The sequence below is a fragment of the Acinonyx jubatus genome, chromosome B3 (assembly GCF_027475565.1).
Source record: "Acinonyx jubatus isolate Ajub_Pintada_27869175 chromosome B3, VMU_Ajub_asm_v1.0, whole genome shotgun sequence".
Taxonomy (NCBI): Eukaryota; Metazoa; Chordata; class Mammalia; order Carnivora; family Felidae; genus Acinonyx; species Acinonyx jubatus.
Genome location: NC_069386.1, coordinates 45109730 through 45133011, shown reverse-complemented (window position 1 = coordinate 45133011; position 23282 = coordinate 45109730). Strand labels below are relative to the sequence as shown.

At 38.1% G+C, this 23282-nt stretch overlaps 1 protein-coding gene across 1 annotated transcript in view; it reads right to left on the bottom strand.

Annotated features, from left to right (window-relative positions):
* ADAM10 (ADAM metallopeptidase domain 10) overlaps window positions 1-22937 on the bottom strand; it is a 134668-nt gene extending 111731 nt beyond the window's left edge. Inside the window, exon 1 of the mRNA XM_027067365.2 lies at window positions 22616-22937. Coding sequence (XP_026923166.1) covers window positions 22616-22670 — 55 coding nt within the window. The 5' untranslated portion in view covers window positions 22671-22937. The remainder of the gene's footprint in view (window positions 1-22615) is intronic.
* Between the last annotated feature and the right edge of the window lie 345 nt (window positions 22938-23282).

Here is a 23282-nt window from a genome sequence, read left to right as displayed (position 1 = left end):
TTACAAGAAATGTTAAAGGAAGTTTTTCAGGCAGAAGGAATGATACCAGATGTAAATATGTACTGACACAAAGAATAGTGCCAGAAATAATGAATATATGAGAAAATAAAAATAATTATTTTCTCCTTTTTTAATCTCTTTAAAAGTTAAATGACTAATATGGAACTGCATATGAAGCAAAATTGTTGCTAAAAAGTCCATTATGTTGGTCAGGTCCTATTTTTCATGCAGCAATAGTAATTATGATGATTAGATTCAACTAGAAAGTGTCTTTGAATATTAACTGAAAAACATAGAACACAATATGATGTGTCATTACTACATATTGTTAACCATGTGTGTAGGTCATAATGATGAATTAAAGATTGTCACATAAAAAAAAAAAGTTAAATGACTATTAAAAAAAACCCACAATGTGCTGTGGCATTTATGATATAGAATTAAAATAGATGATAATAGCCCAATGGAGAAGAGAAATGGAAGCGTGTATTATGTAAAGGTATATAATGATAAGTTATTGATATACATTGCACATCTTAGGAATAACTTCTAAAAAAAAAATAGCTAACAGGCTTAACACATAAACCAACAAAGATAAATGGAATCTTTTTAAAATAAATTAGTCCCAAAAAAACTGCAGGAAAAGAAGGGGGTAAAAAACTAACAGAAAACAAATAGTATGGGGTGCCTGGATGGTTCAGTCAGTTAAACATTTGACTCTTGATCTCACAGGGTCGTGAGTTCAAGCCACACATTGGGCTCCATTGCTGAGTGTGGAGCATATTTAATTAAAAAAGAAAGAAAAGAAAACAGAAAACAAATATTATAATAGTAGTTTTAAACTCAACCGTATCAATAAATACATTAAATGTAAATGATCTAAACCAATAAGTAAACATGAGACAGTCATTTTCTTATTTTTACAAAAAAAGAAAATATAACTACAGGCTGTACAAAGACATTTTAACACAAAAATAAAGATGAGTTAAAGTAAAAAGGATGGGAAAAGTTATATCATCCAAACAATACAAAGAAAGCTGAAATGGCTATGGTATTATCAAAGTAAACTTCAAAACAAAAAACTTATGAGTAAAGAAAGATGTCTCCCAATTCATCAAAAGGACATAACTATCTTAAATGTGTATCACATAACAGAGCTTCAAAGCACATGAAGAAAAAGTTGACAGAACTGAAAGAAGTTGTAATTATTAATCATAATTATAGTTGGAAATCATTAACAGTCCACACTGAACTAGTAGACAAAAAAATAAAAATACAAAAAACTTGACCACTATCAAACAATTTGATCCAATCAACATTCACAAAACATTCCACTAAACAACAATACATTATTTTCAAGGACACATGGAATATTCACCAAGACAGACCTTAATTCTGGGCTATAAACCATGTTTCCATAAATTTTTAAAGGCTGAACTCATACAGTATGTTTTCTGACTATACTGCAAGTAAATCAGTAACAGATGTGTGGCAAAAACCCAAAATATTAGAAACTTAACACACATTTAATTAGCCCATTGGTCAAAGAAGAAATCAAAAGGGATATCAGAAAGTATTCTGGGGGTGCCTGGGTGGCTCAGTCAGTTAAGCGCCCAACTTCAGCTCTGGTCATGATCTCACGGTTCGTGAGTTCGAGCCCCATGTCAGGCTCTGTGCTGACAGCTTGGAGACTGGATCCTGCTTTGGATTCTGTGTTTCCCTCTCTCTATGAGAGAGGTTCATATGGCTCTCCATGGAGGAGGCTCCACTCATGCTCTGTCTCTCTTTCTCTCTCAAAAATAAATAAAGATTAAAAAAAAATTTTTTTTAAGTATTCTGAATTGACTGCAAAGAGCTCAAGGGAATTTTATAGGCAGATATAAATGTTCTATGTTATGGAAGTGGTTATACAGCTATGTACATTTCTCAAAATTAACTGTTGAATTTTATTGTATGGAAATTAAACCTCAATAAATCTACTTAAAATTTTTTTAAGAAAAATGTTTAATCAAACTGGTAGGTATATGGGTATTTGGTCTTTCTTTTACCTTTCTCTAAGTCATAAAATTTTCCAAAAAAAAATCCAGGGGCATCTGGGTGGTTCAGTTGGTTGAGCGTCCGACTTCGGCTCAGGTTGTGATCTTGCAGTTCCTGAGTTTGAGACCCACATTGGACTTGCTACTGTCAGTGCAGAGCCTGCTTTGGATCCTCTGCCCCTCTCTCACATTGCCCTTCCCCTGCTTGTGCTCTCCCAAAAATAAAACATTAAAAAAAATTTTTTTTTTTAGTCCAGAATCAAAAACAAAGACAATTCAAATATTACAACTTGTCATCTTTAAGGAAAATTAATGAAATCAATATTCTACTCGCCTCCAAGAAACTACTAAGCAACCTTCAATGACTCATTATTCATAATTAACTACATTTCTGTTAATAAGACATAAGTAGTAAAAAATGGGGGAAACAAAAAGATTAAATGACAACCAGTGATCACAGGTACCAAAAGAACACTGGGGGAAACCAAACATCAAGGGAAAATATCAGTTAAGAAGTAAGAACATACACCATTTTCAAGAACTTCTTAGCAGTACTGAAGTTCCAAACTCAACACTTAAGCTAAAAAGCTAAAAGAAAATCTGGGAGCCTACTATTCAGCACGTGTTCAAATAAGGCCATTCATTAACTATTACCAGAGAGACTGGAAATTTGTGTTTGTAGATGTTGAGTCTTGACACACACAGAATCTTGCTATTCAAATTGTGTTTCAGGGACTGACTGCATAGGTGTCTCCTGGGGAATTGTCAGCAATGCAAAATCTTGGGCTCCCCTTTGGAATTTCCCAAGCAACTCAGGCTCTACCCAGCCCTACGTGATTCCCAGTGATCTGTACGCATTTTCAAGTTTCAGAAGCTCGACAACTTTTCTGTATACACACAAATTCCCTCGACTTCTACCAGCTGCTGCGTATTTCTTTTTCTACATGCTTGCTTCAATCTAAGTGTTTAATAGTGTATTAATAGGGCTAGTTTACCACAGGTGCTATCATTTAAGCAAGAAATGCCTTGCCCTGATGTCACAGGTAATATACTGAACAGAAAAAGTTCCCAAATAATACAAAACAGATGTAAGCAAATTAACTCAAAAGCCAATTCCAGCCAACCATTTGTTTCTGCAATACAGCTATATGCTCATTCTTTAATGTATTTTCTCTCACAGCTTTCATACTATAGCAGCAGAGTTGAATAGGTAGAGTATTACAAAACAGGAATCAAATCTGTACAAAGTCACTTTAGCACTTAGTTTCATTAGTACTGACTCATTATAAACCCTCTTTTTTTTCCTCTCTACAAGAGGAATTCTAATGAGAGATCCATGTACCTCTGTAGGGTAGGGGATTCATGAGCCCCTGGGCATGCAAAAGTCTAAGAATATTATTTTGTCCCTCTCTCATTTTAGCTGGCACTTTGTTGATTCTGCTTTTCTTATATAAATCTTTTATTCCTCTCTTTATAATTCTATATTTTTTGAAACTACACTTTTTTTAACTACACTAACTAGAACTACCAAACCATGCTGAATAACAGTGAGAGCATTTTTACTTTGCTCCTGGTTTTAACAAGAGTATCTTCAGTTTTTATCATATAATATGTTCATAAACGAAGCTAAGGTTGTTTCTTCCCATTCCTATTTTAGAAATCTAGTATTTTAAAATTCACACGCAAAGTGTGGCTAAAAGACATTTGTTTTTTAAAAAAGCTTCACATTTCACATCTTTAAACAGAAAAGTTAAAAATCTAAAACTGCATATGCCTATTTTATTTTTTAAATGTATTCTAATTGATTTAAATGTGCACTGATAGCTCACCACATACAAAAAATAACTTGACTAGATAAACTTAAGTATTTAATTAAATAATGTTTAAAATCAGATCTAATAACTAAAACTTATTGAGCACTTACAATCTGCCAGGCCCTGTAGTGTTCTACATTATTTTTCATTTAACCCACCCAAAAGACCTAAAAGTAAGAACTATTAGCCCACTTCAAAGAAAACTGAGATTTGAGAGATATGTAATAAGACCGGAGTCACACAGCAAACAGGAGGCAGTGCCAAGAAGATAATTTTGGTTTCAAGGACTTCATAATTTTCTACAATAATTCCATTACCCTCATCATAAACAAGGCAAGCCACCATTCACATTTCTGATGGGACTATAAAAACTGAAGAGAGGGGCGCCTGGGTGGCTCAGTCGGTTGAGCGTGTGACTTCGGCCCAGGTCATGATCTTGCAGTTCACAAGCCTCCAATTTCGGACCAGGTCATGATCTCACAGTTCATGAGTGAGCATCAGGCTCTGTGGTGAGACCTCAGAGCCTGGAGCCTGCTTCGGATTCTTTGTCTCCCTCTCTCTCTGCCCCTCCCCGCACTCGCTAGCATTTTCTCTCCCTCTCTCTCAAAAGTAAGTAAACATTAAAAAAATAATAATAATACTGAAGAAAGAGGGGTGCCTCGCTGGCTCAGCTGGTAGAGCATGCAACTCTTGATCTCAGGGTTGTGGGCTGGAGCCCCACACTGGGTGCAGAGATTACCTAAAAATAAAATCTTAAAAAAAAAAGAGAAGAAAAGTATCAAATTACAGCACAAGGCAGGGATCTTTTAAAACCTAAACTGACATCTACCTCTAAGATGTGGAAAAACATGTAATAAAATACCAAATAAGAACATACCTTTTAAACACCCAGAAAATATATATGTATACCCTTGATTTCCGCAGCTAGTGAACGAAATTGGCACAGTTTACTCTACAGGAGCCCATGCCAATCTCCAACCCTGCATTACTTATCTCAGTCAGACACCACAAAATTGCTTGTTCCCACATAGAGTATCTGGACCTACTCAACTGAGATATGTTCCTATACTTTAGCAAATAGTCAAAAGCTCATAAATTAAGGGCAGAATGTGGTTCTATCACCAAATCTCACTAATTGCAGTCAAAGATTCACCTATCTCCTCAACTCCATCTGAACAGAGCTTGGCCTCTGACCTACTCACCTTTGTATCTGCTCTCCCCTTACTGCGTATCATCCTGATTCCCTTCTCCTAAGCTGCTTATTCGTCTACTCCAATCTGTCAAGTACAGGCGACCACTGAATGATGTGGGGGTCAGGGACACCAACACACACACACACACACACACACACACACACACACACACGTTGAAAATACACATGTAACTTTCAATTCCCAAAAACTTGACTAACAACCTACTGTTAACCAGAAGCTTTATCAATAACATAAGCAGTTAGTTTTGTATATGTGTTATATACTGTATTCTTACAATAAAGTATACTACAGAAAAGGTTACTGAAAAAAATCATAAGGAAGAAAAAATACATCTACAGTACTGTATTGTATTTATCAAATAAAATATGCCCATAAGTAAACCTGTGCCATTCAAACTCATGTTGCTCAAGAGTCAACAGTACTCTATTCCTGACCCTTGTTACTTGCTAGATTCTCCCAGGTTACATCAATACATAAATATATATGCCTTAGTACTAACAATACCATTCCTTCTGTAGTTTCAAGCTTGAACCAAGAGAAATCATGAATCAGGCAAAATAATACCAGACACAAAGAGGAATCCAAGATTTTGTGTTCTTTGCAAACCAAACTGCAAATCCTACCTAAGAAACTTGACCTAGAACCTACAAATTTTTCCATAAATACCAAAGCATTCTCTATTATGATCTTATTCAATTCCCATACTTCCCATACAATATTCTCTTACTTGAAGTAATAGTCTATTACTTGACAATAATACTGAACCCTCTCCATCTTTATCTTCTTCAAGACTATCTAGGTATCCTAGAAGCCAGCAATATATACAATGATCCCAAAAATATCACATGAAAAACACCAACACTGCCCCGCCTCTCCAACACCACTTTTCTACCAGAGACACAACAATAAAACTAGGAGAAAATCTGCACTTGGCTGGCTCAGTTGGTACAACATGCAACTCTTGATCTCAGAGTTGTAAGTTTGAGCCCCACTCTGGGTATAAAGATAACTTAAAAAAAAATAAAATCTTAAAAAAAAAGAAGTTTGGAAGATGTACACTATTGGCAAAACTTCAGCGAGCAAACAGGTCTGCTCAATTCAGAATCCAGGTCTCCAATGAGCCTTCTAATTAGAGGAGCCTCGTTCAGAAGACAAGTTTGCATGCTTGTGTCCTAGCTGCAAATGAAGAAGGCTGGGAATTTGAATTAGGAAAACAGAACTCATGAGACTGAAAATCAGTGCCAAAAATAACAAGGTTCAAAAATTTCTAGGCAATCAAAAACCATAACTCGCCTCTTGTCCCCACTATACAGTTTATTTTTCACACAGCATACCAAGTGATATTGTTCAAGTAAAGCCATATCATGTCTGTCCTCTGCTCAAAAACTTCCAAATGTTTCTCCCAACTGCTCAGTCCTAACCATGCATGGCTTACAAGGTTAACCACGAGCCTTATAAGGGACTGCATTCCCCTACTCTACCCCCATAACTGTCTCACCACTCTCCCCTTATGCTGTGTGCCTCATTAGTCTCCTTATCATCCCTCTGCCTAGAACATCTTTTCCCAAAGCAGGGTTGGGCACCACATTTTATTCAGGTATCTACTGAATCTCTGCCGAAGCTTTCTTTGGTCACCCTATCTAAAACCATGTATCCCAGTCACCCTTATTCTAAAAAGCTGCTTTAGTTTTCTTCATATTGTTTCTTACTGACATATATCCCTCCATTACATACCCTTAGTGTCTAGAACAAAGTGAGACAGAAAATAAGTGATCAATAAATATTTGCTTTAAGAATTAATGAATCCATTCAATGTTTAATGGAAATTTCCATTTTCATTTGTATTTATAAAGAAAGGAGCCTAGTCCTTGCTGATAAGGTATAAATCAACCAGAAAATACATGGTCTTGTGATACTTATTCAAGAAGTATCAGAATTTCTAACATGCCTGGCATTTGCAAAATGCAACGTGTTAAAAATAAAATTGGGGCACCTGGGTGGCTCAGTCGGTTGAGCGTCCGACTTTGGCCCAGGTCATGATCTCGAGGTCCGTGGGTTCGAGCCCTGCGTCGGGCTCTCTGCTGACAGCTTGGAGCCCGGAGCCTGTTTCGGATTCTGTGTCTCCCTCTCTCTCTGACCCTCCCCTGTTCATGCTCTGTCTCTCTCTGTCTCAAAAATAAATAAACATTAAAAAAAATTTTTTTAATAAAAAAATAAAATAAAATTATAGGTCTATTCACCAGGTAATTTCTTTTAAGATTATTCTGAGAGCAAGAGAGAGAGAGAGAGAGAAAGAGAGAGTGCATGCACACACGCACACATGCACGCGCGCGCACACACACACACACACACACACACACACACACAGAGTCAGGGAGGGACAGAGAGAGGGAGAAATAGAATCCCAAGTAGGCTCCACACTGAGCGTGGAGCCCAACACGGGCTCAATCTCACAGACTGTGAGATCATAATCTGAGCAGAGATCAAGAGTTGGACCCTCAACGTACAGAGGCACCCAGGTGCCCCACCTTCTTTTTGAGAGAGAGAGAGAGAGAGAGAGAGAGAGAGAGAGAGAGCGTGCAAGCAAGGGAGAGAGGCAGAAGCAGTAAGAGAGAGAGAATCTTAAGCAGGCTCCACACTCAGTGCAGAGCCTGATGCAGGGCTCAATCCCACGACCCTGGGATCGTGACCTGAGCGGAAATCAAGAGCAGGACCCTCAACCTACTATGCCACCCAGGCACCCCACCATGTAATTTTTTTTTTTAATTTTCTATTGATGCCACAACTGCATTTCAGGTACTTGTCTCTGCAATTACCTATGCAGATTTTTTATCACCATTTTGCATGACTTTATGGACAATTATAACTCTCATATTCCTACTGCAACTAAGTTTTTCAATTACCATGGCAGGTCAACATATCCTACTTGATGTTCTAACAGTTTAGCAAGCATTATCTTTACTTACAAGTAGAACTAAATTTCATGAGTTAGGATCCCAGCTTTGCCACTTATTTAGCTGAGGGATCTTGCACAAGTTACTTAACATCTCTGTGCCTCAATTTCCCCATCTGTAAAGCAGGTGAAATAGTCTGTACCTAAAGTGTTGTTATATGGATTAAATGAATTAATATACAGAAAGGGCTTAGGAGAGTGTACAGTACATAATAGATAAAAATTTAGGAAATTATGTCTAAATTACTATCTAATTTAACTCTTGTACAACTGCACAGAACAAGTATAATTAATCTTAAAATGAGGCACAGACAGGTTAAGTGACCCACCTAAGACTACAAAACTTCCCTCTAGCTCTAACATTCCAATTCTAAATTTACCCCAAAATGAAAATGAGTTTTTAAAAGTTTCATATTGGGACGCCTGGGTTTCTCAGTCAGTTAAGCGTCCAACTCTTGCTCTCGGCTCGGTTCATCATCTCACGATTCACGGGGTTGAGCGCGAGTCCAGCTCTGAGCAGACAGATGACAGTGCAGCCTCTGCGTGAGATTCTTGCTCTCTCCCTCTCTCTCAGCCCCTCCTCGACTCACTCTCTCTCTCTCTCTTCCTCTCTCAAAAATAAAAAAATAAACAATTTTTTAAAAACTTTCATCTTAACAAAAGTTAAAAAGTTAACAATAAAGTCTACAAGTTTTGAGTATAATCAGATAACCATGAAGACATTCTACATTTCCCCTTGGAATCTAATTTCTGCAGTGAATGACAACTGCTAAATACTTTAAAAATAACATCTTTTTAGGAGTGCCTGGCTGGCTCGCTCAGAAGAACATGTGACTCTTAATCTCGGGCTCATGAGTTCAAGCCCCATGTTGAGTGTAGAGATTACTTAAATTAACAAGTAAACTTAAAAATATATATAACATTTTAAAAAATAGATGGAATAGTTGAAAAAAAGCAACTTAGTTTTTATAGAGAAAATTCTAACTCATTCAACTTACCTAGTTTAATTAGCATATAAAAATACTCAATGAACAAGACCAATACACTAACATAAATGGTAGTTTCATTCCACTCTAAAGTAAATTTACATAAAAAGACTAATTAGAAGCGTTCAAGGCTTTTTTTCCAGACATACTTAGAAACTTAGGATTCTTATATAATTAACAAAAACTAAAATTATTCAGTTCAATGATCATTCATCTGTTCACTTGACACATATGTAATGGGCACTTATTAATATGCTAGACATTGTTTCAGATGCTGGGAATACAGCAGTGGACAAAACAGTTACTGACCCCATGAAGCTTTATTCCAGAGAAGGAAGACAGACAATAAAATAAGCAAGTAAGTAACTTTAGATGGTTATAAGAGTGTAATCACAGGTAAGCAAATAGAATGCCAAGAAAAGGGTTACTCTTGAAGTAATCGGAAGACCTCACTAACACGTGAACACAGACTCTTTTAAGAGGGCCAAGCACAACAATATGTGTACAGTAGTCCTTCCCTTCCTTGTATCTGCAAGGGATACATTCCAAGACCCCCAGGGGAGGCACCAACCCTCGACATAAGAGTTTTCCTATACATATATACCTATGATAAAGTTTAACTTATAAATTAGGCACCACAAGAGATTAACAACTAATAATAAAATCAAATAATTAGAATGCTGTAATATAAGTTATGTGAATGTGGGGCATCTGGGTGGCTCAGTCGGTTAAGTGTCCAACTTTGGCTTTGGTCATGATCATGTGGTTTGTGGGTTTGAGCCCCACATCAGGCTCTGTGCTGACAGTTCAGAGCCTGGAGCCTGCTTCGGATTCTGTGTCTCCCTCTCTCTCTGCCCCTCCCCTGCTCATGCTCTGTCTCTGCCTCTCTCAAAAATAAATAAACATTAAAAAATTTTTTTTAAGTTATGTGAATGTGGTCTCACTCTCAAAAGTATCTTAATGTACAGTACTCACCCTTCTATAGGTGATGATACGAGACGATAAAATGTCTTAGCGATAGATGAAGTGAATGACAAAGGCACTGTGACATAAGAGTTGGGTTAATACTGACCTTCTGACACTAAGCTGGGAGTACCATCTACTTCTGGACTGGGGTTGACCTTGCGTAACTGAAACCATGGAAACTAAAACCATGGATAAGGGGAAATTACTATACTTACCACTACTGAACTGCACAAAATGGTCATGACGTTAAGTTTTATGTTATTTGTATTTCACCATTATTTGTAAAATAATTTTAATTTTAAAAATAAAAAACAAAGATGGTAGATAAAACCGCAATCTAAAAGGGAAGTGTTTCATGTAAAAAGGACCAGCAAAGGCAAAGTCCCAGAGACAGAAGCAAGACTGGCCCTTTTTAAAGAGCTCTGTGTAGCTGGAGTGGAATCAAACAAGGTAAGAACTGTAGAGGTACCGTGGGGGAGAAAAGCATACAATGTACGTCACATAGGGCCTTATAAGCCACTTATAAGGACTCTGGCTTTTACTTAAAATAGTGGGCCAGTGAATAGGTTTTTTTTTTTTTTTAGCTTGCTTTTGCTTTTTTTGAGGTGCAATTCATGTAACACAAAACTCATCATTTTATACATTTTAAAGTATACAATTTGCCAGTAGATGGTCTCTGACTAAAGAAGTACCTTTTGAACAGGATTCCAGACTACTATGTTGAAAAAAGATTGGGAGAACAAGAGAACAGGGAGAACAGTTAACAGGGTTTACAGTGATTAAAGTGAGAAGATGTTGGTTTGTATCAATCCAAAAAGCCGTGGTGCAACTAGTGAGAAATATTCAAAGTCTGCACATACTTTGAAGGAGGAGCTGACAAGATTTGCTGACGGACTGCATACAGAGTACTACATAAAATAACTCCATCCTGCAGCATTCTATGTCTCCTCCTTTCTCTACTGATACTTTATTTTACTCATATATAAAAGCATACTAACAACACTTTACTTTCTGGTCCTCAGTTGTAGTTGCCAGAAATCTAGCCTTCAGAAATCATGTAATAAATGCACATGGTACCTAGTACTTGCAAGCTTCATGAGAAATTTAAACATCCCACACTTAAAAAGAGAAAAGTAATCTTCTTGGTTATCTAAGACAATGTCCTTAATCTTATGAGATGCATTAATGAAGTATTCATTGTTACAACTTACTTTAAAATGGTTCAGAGGGGAAAAAAAAAAAATATATATATATGTATTTTTTTTTACATCTATTTATATATGAGCAATAAAGCAAGCAAGGCAAAAGATAACCATTAAGAAATTTAGGTCAGGGGCACCTGGGTGGCTCAGTGGATTAAGCATCCGACTCTAGATTTCGGCTCAGGTCATGATCTCACAGTTTGTGAGTTTGAGCCCCTCCTTGGGCTCCAAGCTGATGGTGTAGAGGCTGCTTGGGATTCTCTTTCTCTCTCCCTCTCTCTATAAAAGTAAGTAAACTTTAAAAAAATAAAATAAATTTAGATGAAAGGTATACAAATATTAATTGGACTACATATACTTCCAACCTCTCAGAAAGTATAGAAGCTTTTAAGATACAAAGTTAGGAGGGGCGCCTGGGTGGCGCAGTCGGTTAAGCGTCCGACTTCAGTCAGGTCACTATCTCGCAGTCCGTGAGTTCGAGCCCCGCGTCAGGCTCCGGGCTGATGGCTCAGAGCCTGGAGCCTGTTTCCGATTCTGTGTCTCCCTCTCTCTCTGCCCCTCCCCCGTTCATGCTCTGTCTCTCTCTGTCCCAAAAAAATAAATAAACGTTGAAAAAAAAAAGATACAAAGTTAGGAAAAAAATAGAGTATATATATCAAGTAAATGCCTATGTGTCAAATTGGTAAAGAATAACTGGATTGGATCTATTAAATGGAGAAAACATAACTAATTTTCAAAATTTTTAAATTAAAAGAAAAAATGGGAGGAAAAGTAAAGCAATACCAGAAAATCACCTACTTGCAAGAGTGATTAAAAAAAAAATGGCCAGCAAGTTCTAAGAAGTAGAAGGAAAAACATAACTTGGTCTCCCTTGCTGCTGGAAAGCTTGGAAAGTCTCTCCCTTTTTAAAATTTGAGAATAGTAATTTTTTTTTTTTTACACTTATTTATTTTTGAGAGACAGAGAGCATGAGCAGGGGAGGTGCAGAGAGAGAAGGAGACACAGAATCAGAAACAGGCTCCAGGCTCTGAACTGTCAGCAAAGAGCCCAACGCAAGGCTCGAACCCACGAACCATGAGATCATGACCTGAGCCGAAATCAGGAGTCTGACACTTAACTGACTGAGCCACCCAGGTGCCCCAATAATGCCTTTTAAGGCATGAGACATGTTTCTTAGAGGCAGTATAGTATTTAATGAATTCAGTATGAATTCTGGAGCCAGACTGACCATGTTCAAATCCTGACACTGAAAAAGTTACCCTCCCTGGTCCTACTCCCTATTTGTAAAATGAAAATAACAGAACCTATCTTTCAGAGATGTTGTAAAGACTGGGCCCTAAGAACATTGCCTGGCATATAATAAGGGTTCCATAAATGAATACTGAATATTATTATTTTCTATATTCCATGAGTATTTTCCATATTCTGCTTACTTTCCACAATGAGGCTACAAACAAAAGCTTCCTTTCCAACTTCTGAATCCAAATCCTACAATCTTCTGTTTAAATCTAAATTAAATATAAGAATAGGGCAAAACACATAGGATGAAAATTTCACCAACATCAAGATTAAAAAATAATCAGAATATATCTTGTTGATGGTGGGTCAATATCATTATCTTTGTATGGAACAGCAATTATTATACAACAAACTTTTTTTTCTATCTATATCAAAGAAAGTTATTCTACAATTTTAAGAACGGGACAAGAAAACTCTGCAAACATGTTTTGACATTACAGATCTCCCTATTTACAGAAAAACTCAATTACAATAAATGGGAGGATGTGTAAGAAGAAGCTAAGGCTGGCACATTTCCATTCCTCAGAAAAATTACTTGTAATCAAGTTGTTTTCAACAGACTTTTCACTTGTATAATTCTAAAATTAGGTACGAAGAGCATTTTTCCCCAACAGAAAAGTGTATTTCCTTCCTGAGAAACTTGAGTCATCAACTGTGTCTTAGACATCATACTATGTTGACCAATGCTTCTTGTATTTGATCTTGAAGCACTAAATACCATTAACAAAATTGTTCTCTTGTATGACAAAGTTAAACTTCCAGGAACTATCCTGTCCTTTATTTCAGCAATATACTTAAGTATCTTTACTGTATTCTCAGAAAAGTTACTTCAACAATGTGACTTCAAACTTAAGCCACATTATCAATTTCACTAGAAAGGAGTCAGACCATTTTCTACAAGGAAACATCTATCTACACCTAACAGTTGTAAGTAAAAGTTCACGATTGTAGGGTGTGTTCTACAATTATAAGCATATTTCAACACACCCACTTTTTGAGATGAAGTGGTTTCTAAAAATTAAAATAATAAAGCTAGCTGGCTCAGAAGTTAAAATAAGTAGCTCTTTTGTCAATTATAAGCTAAATTAATTACAAAGGGCACAAAACATCAATGGTTAAAACGTACTTAATATATTAAATTTCAACCACTAACTTATGAAATACAGCTTAAAAATCCAAAAGTGGAAACATGTATATAATTTAGATTTCTATACTGAATGAAATGCTTTTATACCATTTCAAATAAGAGCAGACACAAGTACAGAGAATAACCCATATAAGAGACTGTGACTTTCAATCTACCTAAACACACACACACACACACACACACACACACACACACACACACACACTGGGTTCAGCTACAACTGTACTGTTGGTATAGATCTACCCCACACCCTCACTTAATCCCAAACCCATTCTCATTACTTCACCCTTCTCCCATATTACACCCCAAAGCACCTGCCTCTGCCTCCTTCCAGGATATTTGGACGTGCAATTCTGCCAAAGGTGTTAATGATGATAATAAGAGGGAGGGGGAATGAAGTTATAAAAAAAAAAAAGATGAAAGTTTTTAAGAACTGAGGAGTTCAAATTTCAAAGAAAATATTTTGTAAAAGTTAATTCTGATTGCAGAAGTTACTGGATGAGTCCCTCAAAACTATCCCACAGAAACTAAAATCCTACTATCTATGGCTCTTCTGGGTTAACAAGCAACTTGTCTGGTTTGGTTTTTAAATAATCTTCATGAGTTATCAGTCATTCAACCACTATTATAAATTAACAGAATCAGATTTACTTCCCAACCACAAACTGGAAAATGAAGAATGGGAAATGCTAGAAGATAAATGATAAAGTAAAATTTTCAGAGCTACAGTGCATAGAACACTAGGAGAAAAAGGTTTAAACAGAATAGAAATATGGAAGCTTATGAAACTTGAGTAATCAATTAAGACAGCAAGCGATCAGAAATTTAAAAAAAAAAAAAAAAAGGTAAAAAGACTCAAGTTTCCTCTAGAGTTAGGTTTCTCACCCTCAGCACTACTATTTTGGCCAGTAATTCTTTGTTGTGGGGGGCTGTCCCGTGCATTGTAAAATGTTTAGCAGCATCTCTGGCCTCTACCCACTAGATGCCAGTAGCATCCCTCCAGTTGTGACAATCAAAACTGTCTCTAGACCACTGATAAATATTTCAGTGTCTGCTTTGCATATACACTTTACACGTTAATTTTTTAAAGGCTACAAAACTGCATAAATACTACAATGCAAATTCATAATAATAAGCATTTTAAAAGATTGAATGATTAATATTAAAAAGTTATAAAACTGCACGGGAGAAGGAATTATGTCTTTTCTTAAATTCTATTTTCTAATGCTTGGTATCAACTTTCTAGGATTTCAATTTCCAGAAATACATCTCATCTATCTGTATTTTGAAACTAATAGATTCCAAATGAAAGCAGGCCTGGAAACAACATAATTTTAATAATATTTGTATAACATAGTCTCCAGCATTTTTACAAACTTATACCAATTAATTCTTTTAAAACTATTTTTTAAACTTTTTATATGTTTATTTATTTTTGAGACAGAGAGCGAGTGGAGGGAAGGGGTACAGAGAGAGAGAGGGAGACACAGAATCCAAACCAGGCTCCAAGCTCTGAACTGTCAGCACAGAGCCCGATGCCTGGCTCGAACTCATGAACCATGAGATCATGACCTGAGCCGAAGTTGGATGCTTAACCAACTAAGTCACCCAATTAATTCTTAAGAAAAGAGGTAGCAAATTAATATCGCACTCAATTCGTAAGTATAGGATTCTATCTATAGTCTTATGAAAACTAAATCCAAAGTTCAAAACGTGTATGAGTATGCCTTGCCATCATCAATGCAAGCAAAGGCAAATGGAAAGACAATTCTGCTCGAAAAATCATATATGTACATTTGACTCAAATGCAAAGATCACATTCTTTTCCCTACTTTATCTCTGAAATAGGAAGTTCATAATTCACATAAAATCAAGAGTATCAAGCATATTCTTGAACCAGAGAGGCTAATTCCAACTTGAGAGTAAACATATACTTGCAAAGTAAAAATATACTTGCTAATGTATCTTTAAATTTAACCCTCCCCTCCACTCCAAATTCACCAAATTTCTACCTTGCAACTATCTGGAGCAGTGCTTCCCATATGATGAGCCACATATTTCTGAAAGACTGTGCAAACTTTTAACCAACATCCAACAAAATTATTAGTTTGCAAGTAAGATAAAATCCCAGACTCTGACATACATCCCACACTAGAACCTATCTAGATTCAAAATCTTACGATGTCTTATTTTCAACTTCAAACAATGAGGTCCTCTAAGTTTTATAAAACTATACTCTCTCCAGTGCAACAGCCTCTGAGATGTGCATTCAACAGTGAGCCCTCAATAAACTTTGTTAGCTTCACTTTAAACTTCCGCCAAGTTTTACCAGTTTTCTTCTGTGAGATTTCTTGTTCTATCCTTATTTATTTCTACAATTACTACCCTAATCAAGGACTCAAACACATAATTCATCAAGCAGCTAACGTATCCCCTACTGTATCATATCCCACCTCCTCAACATGGATTCCAACCAACATTCCATAATACTCTACCTTGCAGTTATCATGGCCTAGAATATGAATAATTGGAGTCCTGGTTATCATGGCCCAGTTAGCACTTCTCATTTCCTGCCATGGACTCTCCGTTCCAGGCAAGTAAGCCTACAAGAACCTTACTAGACTGTTATGTCATTCCCTTTTCTCAAAAAGCTTTCCCCAACTGGCTAATGTTCCTTTAGCTTAATAAATCCTCATTTCAACTGCAACTACAATACATAATTGGAACTGTATTTTTATATCTTGGCATTTCTGTCTACGCTGACAAACTCAGTGCTTTTTACTCCTCACTCAAGACTGTAGCTTCACGACTCCTACTAACCACAGACTACAATAAACTGGTGACTAAACAGCAATGTTCTCGCTGTACACGTTCTCACACTGTTTACTTGGAATTGTAATAGCTTCAGAATGAATTCACCCAGTATCAAAAGGAGTCTACATTCTCTAAGCACTATTCTCAGTACTGCTATTTCCTGCAACCTAGTGAGACAGGACTGTCCCTACTGGTACCAAGGCAAAGCCTTCACACAGCAGGACAGCAATGTTACTGCCCTCACGGGAATCAAACTGGTAGGATTATTCGTTTTTCCTTTTATTCTTATTATAACATTGCTTTCTTTACCTAGTATAAAAATTGACAACTAAACTAGTTAGAATTACTGGATTTTTATTCACAAAAAGCAGCCATTTTAGAGTTGCTTGGAAGAATCACTAACAATCATTAAATAAATCAATTCCTCCTTAAAAAAAAATCTGGGGCTCTTTACCCAAGCGTATCACAGAGAGTTGCCCATGTGCAAACAGTCCAAATGCAAATCAATTCCTAGAATTTGGAATGTGTTCCCTGTGACTTGGGGCTCAGATTTGAAAACACTGTGTTTTTCTGTCCACACTCTTTCACATATACAATTTATCTCCCCATTAGTGGCCACACAGGCCTCTCACTGAAACTTGTGTTGGCAGCTTTAACCAACGACTATGCTAGCCCTGCCCCCCAACTTCTCCACACACACAAATTCCATTTTTGTTACTCCACATATATATTTTATGCTAGACCATTCCAAAAATATACCTCCAACTTTGGCAAAAGTTTTCTAACCATTAGAATGCGATATTAATTCAAAGGCAGACAAATTTAACTTTATGCAAATCACAAAGTCACTGAAACCATATGTAACACACAACAGTTACTTACTGCAAAGAATAAAACACATTCTGATAGTATGGGGAGCCTGTGTCACCTACCTTTTACCTAACTGCTTCTTTAAATACAGAGAACAGTTGTCTTAACTTGCAGTTTACATTCCTGAAGAGACTATTGCAATTGCCTATATTAAGATGTGGTTAATATCAACAATCTAGCATATTAGTTTTGAACCACAATACTCATGATTCAGACCTAGGAAATGATCTACCTGTAGCCATATGAGTGTGCATTTTATTATTGTGTCTTCTTTTATTCATCATTTTTCTCTCTTCATTCTACCCTGCCTCTCTTTAACTAGCAAAATACATTGGTACAACATCATCCTAATTGTTCAGAACAAGACAACCCCAACACTAAACTCCCCAAACCAAACACATATGTTAAAATAGATAGATAGATAGATAGATATAGATATATATTTTTCATATATACATATATACACACAGACGCACACACATATATACGTATATATACAAAGCTCATGTACATGTATTCCATAGAAGATGCAGAACTTATTCATTCCACCTTGTGTGTAAATGTATCAAGTATAGTTATTTAGTTTCCCCACAGAAAATGTATTAGGAACAACTAATTAGAAGGTGATATCCTAAAAGTTTGCAAGAAAGTCAGGAAATCTAACGAAAAAGTTGGAAATACTATTGAAACTAGGTACAAAAATAAAAAGCACAATCACTTAGAATACCCATTTTAATTGCTTCTGGGAAAATTAAAAACAAAAACAAAAAACCAGAAATGACAATACAGACCAAGAACAATTGTTCTTTATACTAATCCTCAATCCTTTAAAAAAAGATTAAAGTCAGACCATTTTAAGGACACAGTAAATGTGTAATACATCTTAGAAAAACTTCCATCAAAAATTGCCAAAATTTTACAAGTCTAAGTCCCAGAGACTTGTTATTTGGGAATCTTCCCATATGTGAACCTGTCACTGTCATCTCCCAACAATGTTGGAACATGTAGCTTATTGCTGAATGTATTACTCCATTTCATTTTATGAATTCAAAGGCAGAGTTTATGTTTATAACCTGTCCTTAAAAGAAAGGAAGCCTAAGTTTTTACTTACATGACCCTCAACCACTTTTTTCTGAGTCTCATCCAAGTAGAAAAAGAAATGGTTTCTTATTTGCTCACTGAAATAAAATGATTCAGAAAAATTATAACCATCATTCTTTAAGACCTTCAAATTGTTGGGGTGCCTGGGTGGCTCAGTCAGTTAAGCATCCCACTTCAGCCCAGGTCAGGATTTCATGGTTCGTGAGTTCAAGCCCCACATCGGGCTCTGTGCTGACAGCTTAGAGCCTGAAGCCTGCTTCAGATTATGTGTCTCTCTCTGGATCCCTCCCCTCCCTGTTCGCGCTCTCTCTCTCCAAAATAAACAAACATTAAAAAACAAATTAAAAAAAAAAAAAGACCTTCAAATTGTTATCATGGAAACAGGAATTTTTTTAATACCAAATAATCTAATGGTACATTAAAAAAAAAAAAAAAAGCACTGTGTATGCCAAAGCTTTTAACAAATTTTTAAGACTACTGAAGAAATAAAGAATTACAAAAAAATATAATAAAAGTTGGATAAGAGGTTACAGTCAAAAAAATATTTTTAAAAGATTGGGTTCATCTATGCAAGTTGAAGCCAAGGCAGAGATGCAAATAGCATACTCACAGGATCCACACCAGTAACAAAAATGAGTGAAGCAGGCCAAGTGTATTACCAGTAACTGCACTGATAGTAACTGCACTGACTGGGAGCACATGCCCAGTCTAAAAAGAACAGCCACTGCTCTCTACCACTCCGCTACAGACAATGGGAATGCGGCCCAGAAGAGCCTGGGGTTTCCAATTCTTCCCCCCAAATTCCAGAAATTCACAAATTTCATTGAGAAATTTCCCAATTTTTCAATGTTGAGAACTAGTTGAAATCTAACGACACCGCAAATCAAACAAAACACATCTCTAAGGTGTTTTAGTCCAGGGGCCACCTTTGAGCTAATATGTGAAAACTGCTTTCAAAAAGGCTATGAGGGAGCAATGGGTAAAAAGTTCAGGCTTTGAGGTTAAGCTGGCTTGGGTTTGAAGATCTAATTCACCACTCAGCAGGTGGATGATGCTCAAGAAATTATTTCATCAAGCCTATTCCTTCAACTGTAAAATATCACCACTCTCTCATAAATGCTGACAAGTGAAACTCCTAACACAGTATCAGACACACAAAAGACATCAGAGAAATGTCCCTTCCTCCCCCTCCTTAACCCTGCAAGTTCTTTGTAAAATGTAAAAGAGATCAGATAAGAAACACCCCAGAAGATCTTAAACAAGTTATAAAAAGAACATCAGAAAACAAAGGTGCCTGCTATGCCCATTTTCCCTCAACCCCTACTACTCAGAGAGCTCCCGTACAGAGAAGACATAGTTAATGTAGGGCATGACTTGAATATGCCTCAAGATGATACAGCTAACTGGATTATCAATCTCAGAACAGTCAGAACTCTTAAAGACAGAGACTAAAAAAACAAAAAAAATCTGTCTCTCATTAATTTCATAGACCCTTATAGAAGTGAGAGAAATTGCTTAAGCTTAAGCTTTGATACTTTTAATACTGTTGGCCAAACTTCCAGAAAACTTATTTCTAGAGAATGCATGGTACAAAGCAAATCATTTACACTGGATTTTTAAGTATAAAAAAAACATGCCACACTCTAAACTTCATTTCATATATAATTTCATCAAGTACTATTGGCCTGAATACTGCTAGGGCTAAAATATCTTTGCTCCTCTCAAACACACTAATTTTTAAAAAGAGAAAAGACAACAACTCTCCAAAATATTTGTGTTAAAAATATTCACACGTACATAAAAATTCCTTGCACTAGATTTACTCAGAATAGTTTCAATAAATTTCTACTACCGTTACGAATAATAAAGAAAAGATTTTTATGTATACATTTGAATACATGTCTGTTAAGACACTAACTCTGGAAACTTTACAGGATCTTCCTACAAATACAATGGACTGAGACATATGTTAGAAATGCACAGCCTTAGGAAAGCTGAAGTTTTAGGATTCTAAACACTTTCATTCTCTCTTCCAACTTTCCACTTGTCATATTAAAAGAAAAAATTAATGCAAAACAATGATTGGCAAATCAAAATGGGGGAAGCAACTAAAACCATTTATTAAGAACGTAAAAGTGATCTATACTTTAAAGTTAAATCTATACTTTAAAGTTAAATCCAACTTCTCCTAATATACATAAACATATTCATTTCTTTCATACGCTAAAACAAGTACATTCAATTCAAATGTATTCTATTCTGCGTATCATCATCACATAAACTTCTTACAAACTTGACCATAAATATAAATAGCTCAAATTCATATTTAAAGGTAGTTCCCATCACAATAAAATCACAAATATCTCCATATGCCCAAAATCTTTGATGCTAATTTTAAAATGGAAGTTTCTTATTAGTGTCTTTAAGTTCTGCTTAAAATAAACATAAAAAAATCAAAAAGTAAGTAACCTTTTAATGTTTAATGTAATGATACTTTCTGAATGACTCGAGAGTTTTGAATTTAGATTTTTGTGTAAGAAGGGTCTTAACCCACAAAGATTATGCCGTTAATTCACTTTTTCTTCAACCATCAGGCTACACCAGTTTCTATTCTTACTGTTTCATCCCTTAAAAACAAAAGTCATTTTATATATTACCACTCCTCAGTAGTTTAAAGTACCTCATGTGTTTGTCTTACTTTTTACCACCTTCTAGAAATCAAGACTCCAACACCTGACTATAATCACAAATAGAACAGACAGAAAAATGATTTGTTGGAAGCCACATACAGAACGTAAATACAAATGTTAAGTGAAAAGGCCCTTATAAGAGTTTGTAGCACATGATACTTCTTAAAACCAAACATCTACTAGAAGCTCTTAATCTAAAATGTGTATCTAACAAAAGAACACCACAAACTACAACAAATATGTACCTACAAAGTATCATTCTCCGACTAAGTAGAACTCAAGTCGAAAATACACTTGGCTCTGCAATCGCCAAGTTAAAGTGACAAAGAACAGAAACAACGCACTACTTAAAATATGCAGCATTTTCTAAGTGATCACATTAGGCTATACTCATGCAAAGCATTCCGGGAATTTTTTTAATTCAGTGCTTTTAAACACACTTTGAGGTGTTTTAAGTATACTTTGGGCAAAGTCAAAAACTTTACCTGAAATAAAGCCCTTTACACAACAACAAAACGATGCAGCCGGTCCTAGGATACGCTGGAAATAAAAATCGTCTTCAAAACCCGAATTATCAAGAAAGTATCCGCTTACGGTAAATTTAACTCCAATTTGCGGGGTGGGATAGTTGCTACAGTCTGACAACCCACTAACTACACTGTTCGCCTACTCCACCTCAGAGTTTAAGAAAACTCAAGTTGTGGGTCACCCAGGGAGTGTCCCTCTAACAGACACAATCCAACCTGCAGATCAAAGAACATCCCGAAACGGCTTACCTTTCTCCCCACCAAACCCTTTCCCCTGGGCAACAGAATGTTTTCACTGAGCATAAACACACCCTCCTGAGAGCTGTCCCCAAACACTCGGGCAGAGGCAGGGCACTATCGACAGCGGAAGCGACTCGTCTCAGACAAGCAGGGGACCACTGTTTCCCCTCCACGGGCTGCCCCTCTGCAGAACCGGGTCAGTCTGGATCGCCGCGCGGGGTAAAGAACAATACATCAGCCCCGCCGCACACATCGCAACTTCCCACGAGCCTGCGCGGCGGTTCCCCGCGGTGGAGCGGACTCCAGAATCCCCCACAGGGCAGAGGCTGGGGACGGAAGGAGGGAGGCAAAGACTGCCGGCCCCGCGGCGACTGCCCGTCCCGGCAACCCGGCGAGCAGGCTGGAGGTATGGAGCCCCCGGCCTGGGCTCCACGGCTCACGCCCGGCGACTCGGATCTCCAGACTATTTCTCCGGGAGGCGACCCCCGCTTCCCGTGGCGCCGGGGCAGTGGGGGTAGGGAAGGCCTCGGCGGAGGCTCGGAGCCTCCACGGCCCGCCACGGAAGGGAACGCGGTCGGGGCGCGGGGGACAATAGGGAGCCCGGAGTGCTGCGCGCCGGAGTGGCGCCGCCGGCCGGCCGGGCTGACTGACGCGCCCGCCGCGCGGCGCGACTGGGCTCCGCTCGACCCGGCCGCCGCTGCCGCCGCGCGGTCCGCGGTGGTCAAGGCGTCCCCGGCGTTCGGGGTCGTGCCTCACCTCCCAGCCCCGCCGCCCATGAGAGGAGCAGAATTAACACTCTCAGCAACACCATCTTCCGCGGCCGCCGCCTCCTCACGGGTTAACAGCAGCACATCGATCCGGAGGGAGAAGCTGAAGGGGCTTGGTCCGGAGTCTCCACGGGAAGCCGGGACCTCCCCTGGCAAGAGAAACGGCGAAGCACCTCCCTCTCGCTCCACTTCAGGGGCCGGCAAAGCTCCCAGCTCCTCCAAAACAGGGACCTCCCTCCCCCTCGTTCGTTTCCTTCCTCCCTTCCCCGCGTTCCTTCCCCGCGTTCCTTCCCTCTTCTCTACCTCCCTCCCCCGAGCCTGGGGCCTCCGCCTCCTTCCTCACCACGTGACGCACCGGTGCCCAACCAGCAGGCCCAGCCGCACCCCTTCCTCCCGACCCTCCCCCTCCCCCAGGCACCCCAGGGGCGGGCGCATGCGCACGGGGCCCGGTTCCCGGGCTGCTAGGCCTGCCGCCGCTTCCTGTCCGCCGGCGGAGAGCTGGGATTGGGTTTGGGAGGCGGGGTTTCTCCTGGTCCCGCCCCTCCAACGAGAGAGCCGCTCCGCAGAGCTAACCGGGCTCCCTAGTTCTTATCGCTGCTAATGACCGTCCCCAAGGCTAAAACGGGAGAGTGAAGGATGTTAAGAGGCCGCTTTTG